This window comes from Nannospalax galili, unplaced genomic scaffold (genome assembly GCF_000622305.1).
Source record: "Nannospalax galili isolate Female #2095 unplaced genomic scaffold, S.galili_v1.0 scaffold87, whole genome shotgun sequence".
NCBI lineage: Eukaryota > Metazoa > Chordata > Mammalia > Rodentia > Spalacidae > Nannospalax > Nannospalax galili.
The window spans coordinates 207,133-227,221 of NW_008360320.1; the positions used below are offsets into that span (position 1 = coordinate 207,133).

Sequence of the window (20,089 nt, forward strand, 5' to 3'; positions counted from 1 at the left end):
TATATATATAAATAAAATCTAAACTGAAAAAGGCCAACAAAGTAGTAACATATAAGTATTTCCCAATACTATTACATTTCTTTTACCTGTTAAAATTTTGTTTAAAGTTTATTTTTATTTTTAATTATGTGTATGTGTCTGTGTGGGAGTATATACGTGTGTGCAGATGCCCACAGAAGCCAGAGGTATCAGATCCCCTGAAGCTGGAGTTAAAGGAGTTGTGATCTGCCAAACCTGGGTCCTGTGAAAGAGCAGAACTACTGCTGAGCAGTCTGTCCAGTCCTTCAGTCCTCCTCCCCTCTTGTAAGATTTGTTAAGACCTTTTCTGGAAAAAGGGTCTATGCCATCCAGACTCTCTAAGTAGACTATGCTGTCCCTGAACTCAGAAATCTACCTGCCTCAAAGACTTTTCAAAAGTAATGAAATCTGTCTCTTACCTTTGTGTACAGAAGTCACAGGACTTAAGCCTTGAGAAGCAGATCCCCGGGAAGAACTGCCTTGAGGTGAGGTACTATTATCAACACTTATTGTACTCTGAATCAGAGGCACACAGACCTATTAGGATAAATGAAAACAAAACAGCAATAATCTCACTTGAAAATTTCTTTTAAACTTTACAAATCTACTTTAAGCAATCTTCATTCTTCTGACACAGGCATAGAGCACCCCAAATTTAAAATCCTAAAAATTTCTAAACACAGTATCAGTTTTGATTCAAGTGGAAAATTCTACATGTAACCAACCAATCTCATGGAAGGGATAGCAAAATAAATACATGTACAAGTGCCTTCAGGGCATATATAAAGTATATGAAACACATGAACTTCATGTTTAGACTTGAGTCCTATCCCTAAGTGATGTATATTCAAATATCACAAGATCTGGAAAAAATCCCGAAACACAAAACATTTCTAGTCCTAAGCATTTAAAAATTGTTTTTTTATGTGTATGTTTTTTGTGCATGTAAGTGTACTTTGTGCATGAAATTTAAGGAGACCAGAAAGAATTGGAAAAGGTATACATTATCAGCACTATTTATTCCCTTTGAACTATTAAAATGTCAGAAACAGACACCAGAATTAACAAAATAAACTAAAAACTCACAAAGGTTTAGATCAGATTTAGTATTTTTATCCCAGTAAGCATATAAAATAATTGGTTGAAACTACATACTCTAGAAAAAGGAGAGAAAAAGAATTTTGCTTCTACCAACCTTGAATCTACCCAGTAGTATAGCACTTGCTATTTTATTTCACTAATGTTCATTAGTTGATGGCTAAACAGTTTTTTTAAAAAAAAATTCTTTTTAGGGGCTCAGCAGTTAAAAGTACTTACTGCTCTTGCAAAGGACCAAGGATCAATCCCAAACTCACAAAACCGTCACAATCATCTGTAAATCAATTAAAGGGTTTCCCAACCCTCTTCTGGACTCCCTAGTCACCAGGCATACACACATGGTACACATACATGCATGTATGCAGGCAAAATATTCACATACATAAAATTTTTAAAAATCTTAAGACCTTTTCAAAATAATAAATGTTCCTACACTAAGAATAGGTACTGCAGCATTTGCTGATTGAAGTGGTAAATGGATAGGTCATTTCAGGCCACTGGAGAATACTCTTTGCAGGAAATGAGCTCAGGTTCTCAACCAAAAAAAGTATCTTTCATTTACTGAGGTATATGGGCACATATCAAAAGCAATAAAAACAGATGAGATGAAACTGGTAAGAATTTAAGGACACACACAGGTGTACACATCAATAATCCCAGCACATGGGAGGCAGAGGCAGGCAGACCTCTATGAATTCCAGGCCCATCTTGTTATCAAGAGGTCCAGGCCAGCTAGAGCTACATAGTGAGATGTTGTCTCAAAAAAATAAATAAATATATATAATATTTTTTAATTAAAAATTAGGACGTTAATAAAAACACAGTTAATAATTGCAATGTTACCTGTTCAAAATTGCCAGGAAGCTGAGGTCCAAGTCTCATCAGTAAATACCACCACACTTCTAGATTTGATAGTAGTAAGAGTTGTATTCTTAAGGATAACTAAATTGAGACGACAATTTAATTAAAAATTAGGACGTTAATAAAAACACAGTTAATAATTGCAATGTTACCTGTTCAAAATTGCCAGGAAGCTGAGGTCCAAGTCTCATCAGTAAATACCACCAGACTTCTAGTTTTGTTAGTGCTAGAGTTTCTGTTCTCACATGGATGGAACTCAAAGGCTGCATCAACAACTTGAGTCTTTTTGCACTACAAAGTATATCTTAAAGGAAAAGAAGCACACAGGTAAAAGATCATAGTAAGAAAACAGAGGAAAAACTAGCAACTTTTCACTTAGACAAATTATAGTACAGACAGACCAAAAACACAGAATATAAATTTTAATATTAGATGTTATGTAACATAATGGGGACAATATTCCCAGGAGGGAATGTAGACCTGTGACAATGTCTACAATACTTTCGGTTGTTATAACTAAAAGGATGTTACTAGTATCGCATTGGTTGAAACCACATATACTACAATTTCCTAAAAGACACGGAGGCAATAAACTAGTATTAATACCTTATATCTACAATCCTAACCCTCAGAAGGCTCAGACCAGGGAGTAGGCCAGCATAGGCCATGAGATTCTGTCTCAAAAGAAATAGAAGCCTGTTTTTACATTAGGTCAAAGGGGGGGGGGTATTAATTTTTGGATTCGATTCCCAGCACCCGCATGGCAGCTACAAACCATCCTTAAGCCCTCTTCTGACCTCTATGGCACTGCACAACTCGGGCACACTCACACACATGCAGGCAATACACTCATCCACATAAAATAAAAATAAAAAATAAAGTTTTTTTTTTTTTTAAAAAAGAGCTTTTTAAAATCAAGCACAAGGGGCTGGAGAGATGGCTCAGTGGTTAAGAACACTGACTGTTCTTGCAGAAGACCCAGGTTCAAATCCCAGCACCCACATGGCAGCTAACAACTGTCCGTAACTCCAGTTCCAGGGAATATGACAGTCTCTTCTGTTCTCCGCGGGCATTGCACGACACGGGTGCACTCACCTACATGCAGGCAATACACGCATACACATAAAAATACTAAATACCCCCCCCCAAAAAAATCACACAATTATTTGGGGCCTTTATATAGAAAGCTAGACAGATTCTGGTCTACCCTACTTTAATGATTGTTGCTGGGCGTGTTAGTGCATGCCTTTAATCCCAGCACTTGGGAGGCAGGTGGATCTCTGTGAGTTCAAGGCCAGCCTGGTCTACATAATGAGTTCCAGGACACCTGGGGCTTACAGGGAGACCCTGTCTCAAAAAGACCAAAAAAAGATTGTTAAACTTCACCAGACAAACGAAACCAAATTACTGTTCTGGATTTTCTTGTTGTTCTTTTTGAGACAGGGTCTCCCTGTAGCCCCAGCTGGACTAGAACTTGCTAGGTAGACCAGGCTGGCCTTCATCTCAGAGATACACCTGCCTCTGCCTCCTAAAGTACTGGGATTAAAGGTCAGCATCAATATATCAGGACATTTTTTTTAATATTCTTATTTTGGGGTGGGAGAGATGGTTCAGTGACCAGAAGACCCAGGTTTGAAATCCAGCACCCACACAGCAGCTAACAACCATCTGTAACTTCAGTTCCAGGGAATATGACACCTTCTTCTAAACTCCACGGGCAATGCATGACACGGGTGCACTTACACACAAGCTAGCAATGCACTCAATACACATAAAATAAAAATAAAGTATGTTTTTACAAATAAATGCAAAAAAAAATTCCTTTTTAAAATTCTTTGTGTTTCTGTGGGGCTGCCCATGGAGGCCAGAAGAGGGCTAGAGCTGGAGTTAACACAGAAAAGTGTAAGCTTCCTGGCAACAGTGCTGGAAACCAACTCAGGTCTCTGGAAGAGAAGCATCTCTCCAGCCCCTGAAACTCAATTCTTTAAACAATATTTATACTTAATAGGTACTGCTACCTGAGGTTTGGGATACATACATTTAAGACATAGCCTTTGCTCAAGTATCCTGTCACAAAGACCTGAGGACTCTGAGACATCAGCAAAGCCATGTATTTAATGGAATATCTTCCACCAATGTTTCTATCATTTAGCTGTTTCAATTAATACTCCTACTAAGAAAATCAAGTTCAGAAGTCATGGGATGTAGCTCAGTGGTAGATCACTACACACAAGGCCCTGAGTTCAATTCAACATTACCATGTACATAGTGAAGATCCCTGTGAGAAGTCCCCCAATCCAAGACACTTTCTTTTTAGAATTTCTATTACTCTATTCGTAAAAGGGCCTCCTCAGTATTAGCAAAGTGATGATTTACAAACTGTCCATAATGAGTTCATACCAGTCATAACCTTTCTCTTACCAAACATAATACTGCTAAATACAGATGTACTTGCCAGTTAATAAGCAAATATCTTTAGAAAGTAACAAGATTTCCAATTAAAAATTATGTCCCCAAATGTACTTTTATCAGTATTTCAGAAAATAGTATCAAAAATTGCCTTAATACAGTAAAAAGTGGGGCAGAAGAAAACAAGATGAAATCAATGTTATCAACAGAGATTACAAACATTCAGGATCAATCAAAATAGGATTAGCTGTCATGTAACTGATAAGTCTTCATACTGACCTTTTAGGCTAAATACTCTTCATAAACATAAGTAAAGGCATTTTTGAGTGATACAAGAAGAAAAATCTCCTAAATCACTAATATTTTCAGTTCAAGACTATCATCACTATTTCTTGTCATATATTGGTTTCTAAAATAGTCATGAGCTCCAGTTTAGTATCATGACTTTCAAAGTGATGTACATAAAATGCTCAACTTTATTGGAAAGTCACAAGTAGTATCTTGCACTTTGTTTAATTTCTGAAATGATTTAAGACAAAGCCTGTATTAGCTATTTTCAATAATGTGTCTTAAATCTTATTTAAAAAAATAGAGAGAGAGCTATTCTCTTAAAAGTTAATGAGAATAAAGTTTCATTATAAAGTCCAAAGAATGAGAAAAGGGCTTCATTGTTTAGTCTTTACTTACAAGTAAAATAAAGTCATAGAAAATTAAAAATTTGGCTAATTTGTGCTACCTGCTGAGTTCAACCTCTGAAAAACAAAGCAACCCACCTGGTAAGATTTCTCAGGGGTAAAGCACTTGCTGTAAAAGCATGATGTTTTAAGTTTGATCCCCAGAAGCCATGTCAAGGTGGAGAGAACAGACTTCCAAAGTTGTCCTCTGACCTCCCATGTGCCCCAGACCCCACCAGACATATACACACACAAAATTAAAAACAGAACCTAAAAAAAAAAAAAAAACACAAAAAAACACCTACTTACATACCTGGATTTAAAGCAAAATTATCTATTAAACTTTTCCAAGCAATAAAAGCTATTTTCTTAATCATGGGTGTTCCGCTACGAAATCCTAGTTCTTCTAGCTGTAACAAAGAATTGATGAAACTTCCACTTCGATGCAAGGTCTGGGAAAAGAGAAAAATCAAAGTTATTTATCTGTAAGAAATAATTTATTTATCCACTTAATATATGCTCATAGGAAATAAAACCACACTACCTACAAACACAAAAAAAATTTGTTATGTGGGGCCAGGGAGAAGGCTCAGTGGAAAATCACTTGCCATGTAAGCCCAATGACCAGGAGCTTGGAAGCCTGAGTAAAGGAGGTGGGGACAGGAATCCAATGGCCGCTGGTTAGGTGATTAAGAGCAATGGTGAACTCAGATTCAGCAAGAGCTTGCCTTGGTAAAATACAATGAAGAATGTTCAGGGAAGACACCCAACATCAATCTCTAGCTTCCATGTACGTGTACAAACATGCATACACACATATGCAAACACATTCATGCATGCACATACACACCATGTACACAAAGAAAAACATGTGTTATTAACACATATCTAAAATCTTATGAATCTGAATTTAATATTGAACTATACACACATTCCAAATTTAATTACTATCACAAGACATAAAGCTCAATGAATTTTCTTAACAAATGCTGGAATTACAAGTGTCATTACACCCAACTAACCATATATAATCTTAACAGAAATCTATTGAAGTTAATACATTCAATGATATATTCACTATGATGGCCCATGCCTACAATCTCAGCACTCTGGATGCTTAGGCAAGCAGACTGCTGTATGCTTCAGACCAGTCTGGATGGGCTACACAGTAAAATCAAGGCCAGTCTGCACTCCATTAAAAGACCTTGTCCACAAAAAATTAAATTACAAAATATAGTAAAGTTACAGGAGACCAAGGTCAGCCAACACATTTATATGGTTGTACACCAACCAAAAAGGTATAAGACAAAGTAATTCCATTACACAGCACCTAAAAAATCTAAATACAATCATGCATCACTAAACATCAGAAGTTTGTTATTATGCAGTCAAACTTAGATGGAATAGCCTTCCACATACCAAGTATTTATGGTATGTACACGCATACACACACACTCTTCCCTCATGCACACAAGTGAACATAATAAATTTATTAAAAAGCCAGATGGCACTGTTGTAAATGCCACCCAAGTTTGACCTCTGGCCTTCACATGCACACACATGAACATGCACATGAATATATACATAAAAATGAGGTGGCCACAGTGGTTCAATAGTATAAACCCAGAACTTGGGAGGCTGACACAAAGGGATTGTCAAACTGTAGGACTAGGCTATGTGAGGAGATCCACAGCAGCTTGAGCTACAGTTTTAAGAATCCACCTCAAAAATAAAATTCCTGGCATATAAAAATTATTAACTGTTCACTATTTTGACACTTACCTTTCCAAGAAGCTTGACAAACAAAGGCCATAATTTTAACACATAGGTCTCATTTTTACTCACAAATAGCTTTTGGAGTTCTGAGATTAATTTCTGTAAACAAAAATAAAATATTTACCAAACAATAAAAAAACCCTAATAATTTATTCTGAGCCAAATAATCTCTTGAACAATAAAAGCATACACTCAAAAGAAACCAAAAGAAAAGCTGAAGCATATAGCAACCTGAAAATTTTCTACAGTTAAAAAATCAAACAAAACAAAAAACCCCTAGGTTTTACAAATAACACTTAAAAAGATTTTTATGTGTGTGTTTGCCTGCAATGTATGAATGTGCATATATGTGTAGTACCTGCAGAAACCAGAAGGGGTGTTGGCTACCCTGGAGCTGGAGTTGAAATGGTTGTTAACCTCTGCCTCACAGCGGGGGTTGAGGGGTAGAGGTAGGTAGGTATCTGTGAGTTCCAGGCCAGCTGGGGCTATAGGGAGACCCTGCCTCAAAAAGACGGGGCAGGTGGGGGGGTATGGTTGTTAGCCACCATGTGAGTACTGGGAACCAAACCCAGGTCCTCTGTGAGAATAGCAATTGCTCTTAATGGCTGAGCCCTCTCTAGTCACTAACATTTTAATGTGCTCATCTGACCATCCTGTCATCCACTAACTCAGCTCCTATTTTTCCTGTCAGGATTTTCTTAAAATCTTCAGAGGGGGGCTGGAGAGATTGCTCAGCAGTTAAGAGCACTGGCTGCTCTTTCAGAGGACCCAGGTTTGATTTCCAGCACCCACGTGATGGCCAATGGCGGCTAACAACCTCCCTTAACTCCATTTCCAGGGGATCTGACACCCTCTTTTGACCTCCCCAGGCATTATGCGACACATGTGCACCTACCTACATTACATTCATATACATAAAATAAAAACAATAAAAAGAATATTTACAAACTTTAGAGGGTACATCATTAACTGAAATTCAAATGATATTGCAATAATCTCAAACTAATAACTTTAAAAATAAAATAGCTTCATAGTAAAGTTCTGGAGTAGGCTAGTGGTATAGTCCACACCTTTAATCCTAGCACTTGGGATACAAACAAAGGCAGGAGGATCTCTTGTGAATTCAATGCCAGTCTGGTCTGGTCACTGCCAGTCTGGTCTAGCCAGTGAGTTCAAGACCAGCTAGAGCTACAGGAGACCCTGTCTCAAAAAGACAAAAAAAGTTCTGGAGTTTGTAAGATGGTTCAGTAGGTAAAAGCTCATGTGGTACAAGCCTAACTATCTGCAAGCCTGACAAGCCTGAGTTCCATTCCAGAACCCAAGTACGAATGATTCCCAAAAACTGTCCTCTGATCACACACGTACTGTGGCATGTGCATTCTGGCACTCATACACACGATAAAATAAATTTTAAAATGAAAAATTTTTAATTAAAAGTTCTGGCTCAAATGTATAAATTATTGTGATGGCTAATCCTGGGTGTCAACTTGATTTGATCTGAGATTAACTGAAATGAAAGAGAACTTCTTGATTGGATCATCTAAAGCCGGAAGACACACCCTAAATGTGGGTGTTACCTTCTGATGGCAGCCGGTTTAAAGACCAAGGCAGAGGAGAACACGGGGCTTTTTGCGGCTTGCCTTCTCTCTCGCTGGTGGGTTCGTCTTGCTGCTGTAGACCGAAGACTAGCTGATATTTTGGAATTTGTCAGACCTCCAGCACCAGATTGGGACTACTGAGACATCCAGCCTTGTGGACTGAGCGACTACAGATTCTCAGCCTCTCCAGTGTGGTGCAGCCATTGTTGGACTACTCGGACTCTATCCTGTGAGCTAAGCTGATAAATCTTTATACATATTCATTCTACTGGTTCTGTTTCTTTGGAGAACCCTGACTAATACAATTATTTAGGAAACAAGGGAGATGACTCAGTGAATAAAGTGCTTTCTATACAAGTATGAAGACCTGGGTTCAGATCACCAGCACCCAGGTAAAAAAAAAAACTAAGTGTAGAGTATAATGCTGATAATGCCAGTGATGGGGTGGGGCCTTGCTGGCCTGCCAGACTAGCTAATCAGTGAACTCCAGGTTCAGTGAGACCTTGTTTCAAAAATACAAGATGGGGGCTGGAGAGACGGCTCAGCTGTTAAAGAGCACTGACTGCTCTTGCAGAGGACCCGGGTTCGATTCCCAGCACTCACATGGCAGCTACGAATCGTCCTTAACTCCAGTTCCAGGGAAAGTCAAAGCCCTCTTCTGACTTCCACAGCACTGCACGACATGGGTGCACTCACATACATGCACGCAATACACTCATACACAAAAAATAAATAAATAAAATCTAAAAAAAAACCAAGACGAGAACAAGACAACAGACACTGACATCTGGCTTCTGTGCACATATGCACAAACATGCACACATACACATGAATAAAAAGGTACTTTAGGGGCTGGAGAGATGGCAAAATGGTTGAGTGCTTACTGCTCTTGCAGACCTGGGTTCAGTTTCCAACATTCATACGGGAGCTCAAAACAATCTTTAATAGCGCCAGTGGATTAAGCACCCTCTTCTGTTGGGTGAGGGCTCCTAACGCATGTGGTGCACACAAACTCACACAAGCAAATACATATACACATAAATACAATAATAATACTTTACTTCATATGCTATTTAAAATTAATTTATCAGAATAAAACAGTTCTTGAAGGTAACAGAATCACATACTTACTTTAAACATTACCCACAAGTCTTAATTTTAAAACCAGAACTCCAGGTTTTAGAATCTGGAAAGTTCCCTCAGTGCCTAGATTATCATTCAACCTCCTGCTCAATCACCCTGCAACTCTACCCCACTGCAACCCCAGTTCTCATTTTCAGCCAGAGTAATTTCTTTAAATCCAAATTCAAGTCAGTAAATATTTCTCTCAATATTTCTCTTAAGCTCAAAATATGCAAATGTAATTATGGACTGAATATGCATATCCTCCAGAGGTTCATGCTTTGACTACTTAGTCCCTACCTAGTGGAGCTATTTGGGGGGGGGGGGTATATGTGTGTGGGTGCATGCGTGTGTGGAGGTCAGAGGACAATTTGTAGGAGTAGGTTCTTTCCTTCCATCGTGTAGGTCCCAGAAACTGAACTCGAGTCCCCAGGCTTGTCAACGAGTCCTTATTCACTGGCCCTACAGCTATCTTAGAAGGTTCTCAAAATTAGAAGATTGGTTCATTTTGAGAAAGCACAATAGTGGGCATGTCACTGCATGGCATAGCTTACCCTAGGCCCTTCCAATTCTCTGCTTCCTATTATTACTAATTTTAATTCTTTAAAGACAATCTCATTATGTTACTCTAACTGGCCTGTCACTTGCTATGCATACCAGGCTGTCTTAAAACTTAAGAGACTCATTTGTCTATGGCCCTCAGGTGCTAGGATCACAGATGTATGCTGTCCACTATGAGATGAAACAGATCCCTGTGGAGCTGGAGAGATGGCTCAGCGGTTAAGAGCACTGGTTGCTCTTGCAGAGGACCCAGGTTCAATTCCTAGCACCCACACTGCCTTCTTCTGACCTCTGAGGGTATTGCACAACACAGGTACACCTACCTACATGCAGGCAATACACTCGCACGCATAAAAATAAAAGTAAAAATAAGAAAGCATATCCCCTGCAACATATTCCCGCCACCATGACGTTCAGGAAAAATATCCAAGCCTCTAAAACCAGGGACCAAAAGAAATTCTTCCTCTTCTCTAGCTGTTTCACTCAAGAATATATATCACAGCAAGTAACCAGCATGTGGCTTTGCCTTTAAATCACTGTATTATCAGAACTTTTTAAGAGCTTGGGAAATAACTGAGCAGGTAAAATGTTTGAAGGGTAAGCATGAAGACCTAAAATTGATCTCCATGTTGAAAAAACGGACATTGTAGTGAGTGAAATCCCAATGCTGGGAAGGTTAAAAGATTCCCAGGTTTCATTGGCCATTGATTTCACGACCAGTGAAAGACTGTCTAAAACACAAAGGTGGATGATGCAAGAGGAATACTCAAGATTGTTCTATGTACCTCTACATGTATACAAGCACCCACACAAACACACAAGCACCCATGCATATATGCACATGTGCACACACAGAAATCAAAACCTTACAATGGGCCAGGTATGGTGGCACAGGCCTTTAATCCCAGCACTGAAGAGGCAACAGCAAGCAGACCACTCACTGAGAGTTCAAGGCCACCTGGGTCTGTCTATATAGTAAGTTCCAGGCCAGTAAGGGCTATATAGTAAGACCCTGACGCCCCTCCCACCAGAAAAGGGTCCTTAAGGCCCTTTACCCTGGACATTCTCCTACTGCAAAAGACTGCCCATGACATTCCCTGAGACAAACTAGGTGCACAAACAGCTACAGGCCCTTTTGCACTCAGCTTTCTTACCTAAAATGAGCTGATCCTATTCTTATTATCCATACAGCAAATTCTCACAAAGCCTTTAAGTCACTGTATATCATGTTTGTTTTTTTTTAATTATTTTTATTTTATGTGTATGTGTGTATTGCCTGCATGTAGGAAAGTGTACCCATGTTGTGCAATGCTCTTGGAGAGCCTAAGAGGCTGTCAGATCTCCTGGGATTGGAGTTACCAACAGCTGTTAGCAGTTGTATTATGTGGGTGCTGGGATTCGAACCTGGGTCTTCTGCAAGAACAACCAGTGTTCTTAACTGCTGAGCCATCTCTTCAGTCCCCAAATGTCATGATTTTAACATTTACTCAGTACACTATATACGCCATCCTTTTTCTTGTATTAGAAAGTAAATCTTGCAAAGCCTTATTCATACCATAGTAACAATACCTAGAATAATGCACTGTATATGACAGATGCTCAATAAATACCACAAGAGCAAGAGCTGGCAAACCTAAGACCTAAAGCAGTAACCAGGAAATTGTAGACAGTATATGAGCTTATTGCATTAAATTTTATCTACTGAGATGCTACAGTAAACACCCCAGTAATACTATATCAGCCTCTGCTCTTCCTCTTTCAGAAATACAATTCCTCTTTATTCATCAGATACAACACCTAGCCTTTAGTAAAAATGAGTATGAATAGACAACTCACTTGTTATGAGTTATAACTAAGTTAAAAAAACTTTTTTTCAGATTTTTTTGTTTTGTCTTGTGAGGCTGAGGACTGAACACAGTGCATCGTAAGTAAACACTCTACCACTGACATAAATGCCCAACCCAATTTTTTGTTCTTATTCAGAACTAAACTACTTGGTCATAGTCTAATTTTACCAACGAGCCCAGGATACATCTTAAGCTTGAAGTAGAACTTAATGCAGAATTTAGGAAAAATTCTTATACAACACAAAATACTCACAGTAGTCATAAGATGCTCTGTAATTGATGCTATTTCTTGTTGTTTCTGAAGCAACAATGGCATTCCCATCTCTAGAGCAGTGGCTCCCCGCAAATGTACTTTTTGTGCTGAATGAACAACTAATGGTATAACCAATTTGGCCCACCTCACAGACTCTTCTCCCATTTGAATTGGGGCTTGTTCAATTAGCCTACAATAGAGAAATCAATATCTAAATTAAAGGTAAAAATGAGGTCAAAGGCGGGACATGGTGGTATGTGCCTTTAATCTCAGTACTAGAGGGGTAGTGGCAGGCAGATCTCTGAAGTTCAGAGCCAGCCTAGTCTGACCAGATCCAGGCCAGGTAGGGCTACATAGTGAAACTACCTTTAAAAATAGATTATGTGGTCATTTTCTTGAGATCCCAGATGCATTTCTAACAAGGGACAAATGAGAAAGCAAGAAAATGACCACACAATCTTCTATTTAAAACTTTATCAACAATTAGTGTTGTTAAATATGTAAACTGTATTGCTGCACATAAAGGTTAAAAAAAACAGAATGGGAGTAGGAGGCTCCTGGAACCTCTGACCTTATCAGTTTCATTTTCTGTAAATGGGATAAAATCTATACATCATTCAAAAAATAAATAATAAAAAAAGTGGGCTGGAGAGATGGCTCAGAAGTTAAAAGCACTGGTTGCTCTTGCAGAGGACCTGGGTTTGGTTCCCAACACTGACATGGTGGCTAACAACCTCCTGTAACTCCAGTGTCATGGATCCAATGCCCTCTTCTGGCTTCCATGAGCAAGTCATGACAGAAGGGCACTTATACACATAAAATAAAAATAAATTTAAAAATTTTCAAAAAATAAGAAAAAAGTGAGATTAAGCTAAACTACCAAGAAACTGGGCTGGGTGACACAGCCAGCTATCCAAGTGGCCAAGGCAAGGGGGTTACAAGTTCAAGGCCTACCTAGCCTATATAATGAATTTAAGGTCAGCCTGGATAACTTATTGAGACTGTCTCATATTAAAAGAAAAAAGAGAAAGATCTGGTTGGGGGAGTAGCTCAATGATAGGAACTTGCGCTCAAAGCTCTAGGCTTTTCTCCTTCACACTGTAAAACTAGCAGGAAAATATACCTAACATTATCCAGTTGTTTTAGAATGTATACATACATATATACAAGTAGATTAAACGGTCACCTGTATACATTTATAGTGTATGCTGGGGTTTTTTGGGCTGTTTTATTTATTTTGTGAAGTTCTTTGTAGCCCTAAGGATTAAACCCAGCACCTCATGCATGAAAAAGAAGCACTCTATCATTGAGCTACACTCTTAGACTTGTTTCCACAAAATGTTTAAATAAGGAAAACAATCTTGAGCATAGAGTGAAAATTTTTAAAATACCTTATGGGCTGGTAAAGATGACTCAGCAGGTTAAGGTGTCTGCTGACCTGATTTTGATTTCTGGGACCCACATGGTAGAAAGAACCAATTTCTTTCTCTCTTTTTTTTTTGGTCTTTTTGAGACAGGGTCTTCCTGTAGCCCCAGCTGACCTGGAACTTGACAAACTGACCAGGTTGGCCTTAAACTCACAGAAATCTGCCTGCCTCTGCTAGAGGGATTAAAGGCCACCACCATGTCTGGTCTCTTTCTTTTTCTTGAGACAGGGTCTCCCAAGCTGGTCTGGAACTATGTAGACCAGGCTGGCCTGGAACTCAGAGATCTGCCTGCCTGTCTCCCAAGCACTGGGATTAAAGGCGTGTGCCACCACACCCAGTGGAAAGAACCAATTTCATCATGTTGTCTGCTGACCTCCACAAAGGCACAATGGCATGTGCATGCCACATTCCCCAAATAAATGTAGTTTCAGAAAATTAAAAATAGTGTATACCATTAAACTGAACATTATTAAAAGCTACCAGAGCAATATGATATCATCTAAGAGTCAACTACAGCATCCGAATAATTAAAGCAAAAGCTTAATTATGGAAGAAAACATTTGGAGACTGAAAAACAAAGTTTGTGCTGTTAGCATGTCTGTTAAGAGTAAGGGACTAAGATGTTCCTGGCTAGGCTCACCGATGAGTGTATTCGTTTTCAAAGCCTTAACATAGAATTTTCAGAACCAGAACTGTTGTAATAAACAGAAGTAGTTTCATTGAGACTGTTTCAATAAAAATAAACCTAGCAACTTACACATACCTTCTTCTACCTTTTTTTTGCTTAAATTTTTTGGTCTAAATGATACTCCCTTTCTTTTGTGTGTGTGTGTACACATGCACATGTGTGTTTTCATTTTTGTGAGCATGTGTGGAGGTCAGGACAACTTGCATGAGTCAGGTCTCCTCCTATCACGTGGGTTCCAGGAATCAAACGCAGACTGTCAGACGTGTTAGGTGGCAAGTGCCTTATTCGCTGAGCCATCTTGCCAGCCCTGGTATTCCCTTCTTTTAACATTTATCTTATATTTAAATCTACAAACTCCAATGTTTACTCTAATTTACACAAGAACCAATTTCATACCTTATAATAACATTTAATGCTTCAAAATCAACAACAGCAGAATGTGTCCCTCCTTTGTTTAATACTACTTCCAGTGAATCAATTATACTAGATACCTAAAAGACAAAATAAGTCAATATAAGTCAAATGAGCCAGATTTGCTTCACTGACACATAATTGAGATATACAGAAACTATACTTACCATTTTGTTGACAACTTCAGTAGGAAATGTCTGTTTGGATATTACCCAAAGTGCCCTGGTACATACATTTTTGTCTGAACTCTTAATGATACTGCTCAATTTTAAAAGCAATTCTTGAATATTTGCCCCTGAAAAGCAAGCAGTTTTAATTTCAATTAGTTATGATCTTTAAATTCTCAAATACAGAGAGACCATGTCTCAAAAACTACAACAACAAAAATCTCAAATATAAAGTAAAGAAAAATAATGTTAACTGCAGATTTAGGGAAGGATCAAGATGGATCAGAACCAACAGAGAGTAAAGATACTGACTGGTATGACACTTCTTCCCAAAAAACAACCCCAGACCAAAGGGAAGATACAGCTGAGAAAAACACACACCAGTAGCACACTTCAGATCAGTCATCTTATGCAAATAAATCAGCTATGTAGTTAGTAAACATAAGGGATCTTTTGGTAGGATGTTGCTAATCCTACAACTCTACTCCAAAATCAGCAACTATTTTAGGCTTACATTGCTTACATAAGAAGAAAAAACTGTGACCTTCCACTGAGGAAAAAAAGAGCAACAACTTTCTGATATCCTTATGCCTACTCCTCAGTTCCTGTAATCTCCTAGGTTTCTTTTATACCAGCAACTACTAGATAGAACAGTATTATTTAACATATGAGAAAATGCCTTTGCACTGTCACCACCACTTTTACTTGTTATTGTAAAAGAACTCTTAAATGCAACATATTTCTTAGCATATATGCCTATCAGACAGCAGATAAAATTATCAGATAAATTAGAAATAACTTTCCAAATAAAAGATATAACTTTAATCCAAGCTCTTGGGAAATAGAGGAAAGAGAATCTCTGTTGAGTTTGAGGTCAGCCTGATCTACACAGTAAGTTCTAGGCCAGCCAGGGATACATAGTAAGATCCTGTCTCAAAAGTAAAGTTTAGAGGCTGACAAGGTGGTTAAGCTAGCAATGGTGCTTGCAACCAAGCCTCATTATGTTGAGTTCAATCCCTGGACCCTACATGGCAGGAGAGAACTAACTCCCAATGGTTGTCTCTGGCCTCCACATAGGTCATACACACACACACACAAAAAAAAAGTATTACAAAAATTAAATGAAAAACTATTCTTTAAACATAAAGAAATGTAAAATAATAAAGTTTAAAAAGGATTTAGTTCCTATATAGCTGTAGTGTTTATTTTGTGCTAGAAATCAAAACCACTGCCTCACACATGCTGAGCACACATGCTACCAACTGAGCTATACCACAGTATGCTACCATGTTTAAACACCGTTATTTGAGTTTTGAGGAGTAACCCAGTGGTAGAGTGCTTTCTTAGCAATTAGAAGGCCCTGGGTGCAGCACCAGCAGAGAGAATTACATACATACATGCAAAAGTAAATAAACAAGCAAACAGCCAGATTTTCTAGAGCATTAAATTTAAAACTTCATTTAGGTTATCTCACAAGGAAATCATAAACCAGGCATAATGGTGTATACTTATAATCCCAATCCCACTCTGGGTGGCTGGGGAGGAAGACTCTTAAGTTCAAGGCCTACTTGGTATATAGTGAGAGCTAGTCACAAAATGGGGCCAGCGAAATGGTTTAGTGAAGGCACTTGCTACCTGAAGACCTGTTCAATCCCTGAGATCCACATGGCATAGTGGAAGTATAAGTAATTCCTGCAAATTGTCCCCTGACCTCAAGGGCAGGTGCAAATATACACAAAATAAATGTAAAAAAATGGAAATCCTAAATTACAGATTATGAAATTAATCCACAGGTAATAGCACCTTAACTGTCTCAAATCACTTACTTTATATTTTATTATTTTTTTATCTTATGTATATGAGTGCATTGTGTACATGTGTGTAAGTGTACCCGTGTCATGTAATACCTATGGAGGTCAGAAGAGGGGGTTGGATCCCCTGGAACTGGAGTTTATGTATGGTTGCTGGCTGCCATGTGGTGCTAGGAATCAAACCCAAGTCTTCTGCAAGAGAAGTCAGTGCTCTTAATCGCTGAGCCATCTCTCTAGTCCCAAACCACTTGTACTTATTTGAACTCAATAAATATTAAAAGTCATAATCAATTTATCTACCTGATAATCCTGAGGTAATTTTGGGATTATATAAGCAAAATCCCAGGGCCTGTAGGGCAGCACTACTCAGTTCTGAGTTTTGACTGGAAATGTGAGCCTACAAAAACAAAATCACATTTATAGCAGAGAAACAATTTCTAAGAAATAAAGCCAGTTACAAACCAGTTATTACATTTTAATCCACTCAATCCAGGCAACTTTTTGGGAATAGGGAAAAAAGATCAGGAAGCTAGCTACATAGCTTAGCGAAAGAGGCTGGAACTAGAAATAAGATCAACTGGAAGAACATTTTTATTAAAAGATAAAGGACATCCCCATGTACCCATGCAAACACAAAGAAAAGCCAAGGGGACAAAGATGTTAAGATTATTAGACAGGAAACAAACAGGAGCATGGCAGCTCTCCTACAACAGATTAGCAAGTCTCAAATGAAAAGTGGACATCCTAGCTTTAGTATGGTGCTGCCTTCTTCCAGGGGAAGGGGAGAAAAGCGGTTGCAATGTAACACTTCCCAAGTATCTAAGTGTTAGGCACTTTAAAATATCTCAATCTTAAATTTAAAAATTTTTAAGAAATTTGGGGCTAGAGATGTAGCTCAGTTGGCAAAGTGCTTGCCTAGCATGCATGAAGCCCTGGGTTCAAGCCCCAGCACTGCATAAATAGTGTGGTGGCACATGCCTGTAATCCCAGCACTGGGGAGGCAGGAGGATCAGAAGTTCAAGGTCATCCTCAGCTATATAGAAGTTCAAGGCAAGCCTGGACTAGAGACCCTGTCAAAAAAATAGTAATAATAATAACTTCAATAAGTTTGGGGTAATGTTTCCACTATAAAACCAAGAATATTGAAAAGTATTGATGGCTGATCACAAAGTCATTAAGTGGTCAAGAAAAGGAAAGAACAGACAGACTGGTGTTAAATACTATTACCACTAAACAAAGCAAAAACAGTTAACTATAATTTAAAAATATGCGTTACAATTTTTCAACCAGGCATAATTAGCAAACTGAAGGTGAATCAAGATCTAAAGAATGTGAATACTGCTGGACATGTGAATGTTGGCCTGTAATTCCAGCAGTGGCTGGGGGACTATCACCTGGATGGCTACTTTAAAAAGTTCCAGGCCAGCCAGGGACACACTAGGACGCTCAAACTTTCTGCCCAGACGAAAAAAAAAAAAAAAAAAAAAAAAAAAAAAAAAAAAAAAAAAAAAAAACCAAAGAAACACATATGAATATTCTCTTATCTATAGTGTAGACCAAAGATAGCTGTCATTTTAAGGTAACTTATGTAGAAATGTATTTCCCCCAAACAGGTAAATTTGTGACTATTGCTTTTAAGAGAAAAGGCTTTGGATTCAAATGGCAATGAGGAACTTTAGGCAAATTACGCCAATTTTCCTAAGGTGCCAAGTAGGACTCAGAGTAAACTCAGGGCTACAGGCAGAACTCTGTGGTACATACAGAACATTTGCCAAGCATACCAGGGGTCCTGGGGTCTGGAGAATTAATCTGAGAGCGCATATGTAAGGCAATTAAGAGTATCTGATGAATTTTAAGTAATCAAAAAGTGTACTAATCCTATCAATACTACTGCTATTTTACATTCAAGGTGTTACTAGCTCACCGGGTGATGTCACACCACTCAAATGTTGTATCCAAAGTAAAAAACTGTAATAATGGAAAGCTAGGTAGAATGGCTTATACTTATAAGCCTTGCACTTGAAAGGACTTGCTGGGCCTTCAGGCCAGTCTGGGCTACCTAGTGAGCTCCTGGCCAGCCATGGAGGCAGACTGGGACCCTGTCGCCAAGATATTAAAAAATAAATACCTTTAGAACTCTATACAGCCGAGGAAGATTTTTCTCAATTTCTGTAATGACTTCTTTTCCTTCTTCTCCAGTCATACGACTTTAAAAGAAGACAGGATACAAGTTTAGGCAAAAGGCAGAAACAAAAAAGTACTGTAATTACTTGAAGATTCCTTTCAGGGCAGGACAAATGCTCTCAATATTAGGACACACTTCTCTCTTTGCTGAGGACCAGAGTTTCAATTCCGACACCCCTGTCAGGTGGCTCACCTGTGGTTACCTGTAACTCAGGCTCCACTACCACTGAAGCCCATATACAAATCATTTTCAAAACTCTTTTTCAAAAATTTATTACTTTAATTTTTTTTAATGTGTTATAATGTAGCCCTGTCGAAAAAATATTTTAAAGAGTACTTTCACGTTCTTGAAAATGAATACACTCGATCCTTAAAAACTACACACAGAAAACATTGCAAAATCCATCAGAAGCGGTGACTCCCACCAGAATGTTCTGGCCTTTACTGTGTACTCAAGCATGTTAAGACGAATGGGAATCCCTCTCCTTACTCAGATGTTTACTACTAATTTTGCGAAGTCGTCCGTCCAGATTGGGGAAAACTTCTAGCATTTTCCAAATAGATCAAAAACCAGGTTCCTGTTCAATTAGCAAACCCATTCTGGAGATGCGCTGGGTGGCGTGCACACCTGGAATCTCAGCAGTGGGAAGGCTAATGCGGGACCGTCACAAGTTCGAGGCCAGCGGGGACCCCGTAAGGGAGCCTCTGCCTCTCAAAACCCCTAGCCCGACAAAACCATTCCGAACAGCCACGTTCCCAACACGTCGGAGGTTTGCAATGAAAATCCCTCCTCTTCAAACTACTTCCAGCCCAAACTTAAAAAAAAAAAAAACCTCCAGTTTCCAAGAAAAACGCAAAATCCTCCATCCCCCAGGACCCCAGGGGTGCTGCGGCCGACAGGGGCTCCTCACCTGGCCAGTGGGCCGGGTGCACCCCGACCTCCCTGCGCCCCGGGCCTCCCGGCAGGCCTCACCTGGTCAAGCTTAGGTAGGCGTCCGTCTGCTCTCCAGGGGAGGCCGAAGGGTCTTCCCAGGTCTCCAAGAGCGGCTCCAAGGGGCTGCGACCGGCGGCCGTCATGTCGGCCACCCTGAGGTAGGACCGGAAGAGAGGACGCCGGTGATCGGTGGCACAACCGGCAACGGCCAGGCTCGCGCGGCGCCCACAGCTGCTCGCCGGCCCGAGCG

At 39.2% G+C, this 20,089-nt stretch overlaps 1 protein-coding gene across 7 annotated transcripts in view; it reads right to left on the reverse strand.

The window, feature by feature from the left end:
* The window catches only part of Rif1 (replication timing regulatory factor 1), a 70,726-nt gene extending 50,643 nt beyond the window's left edge, over positions 1 to 20,083 (reverse strand). For 5 of the 7 annotated variants that reach the window (XM_029559696.1, XM_029559698.1, XM_029559700.1 and 2 more), the window contains exons 1-10: positions 19,879 to 20,083; positions 18,850 to 18,928; positions 17,022 to 17,118; positions 14,911 to 15,038; positions 14,729 to 14,823; positions 12,218 to 12,407; positions 6,843 to 6,935; positions 5,374 to 5,512; positions 2,130 to 2,281; positions 438 to 555 (exon numbers count right to left, since the gene is read on the reverse strand). In XM_029559696.1, coding sequence (XP_029415556.1) covers positions 438 to 555; positions 2,130 to 2,281; positions 5,374 to 5,512; positions 6,843 to 6,935; positions 12,218 to 12,407; positions 14,729 to 14,823; positions 14,911 to 15,038; positions 17,022 to 17,118; positions 18,850 to 18,928; positions 19,879 to 19,982 — 1,195 coding nt within the window. In that variant the 5' untranslated portion in view covers positions 19,983 to 20,083. Of the gene's footprint in view, positions 1 to 437; positions 556 to 1,959; positions 2,022 to 2,129; positions 2,282 to 5,373; positions 5,513 to 6,842; positions 6,936 to 12,217; positions 12,408 to 14,728; positions 14,824 to 14,910; positions 15,039 to 17,021; positions 17,119 to 18,849; positions 18,929 to 19,878 lie in introns of those variants that run through there. The other 2 variants (XM_029559699.1, XM_008825146.3) reach the window with 2 other exon arrangements.
* Between the last annotated feature and the right edge of the window lie 6 nt (positions 20,084 to 20,089).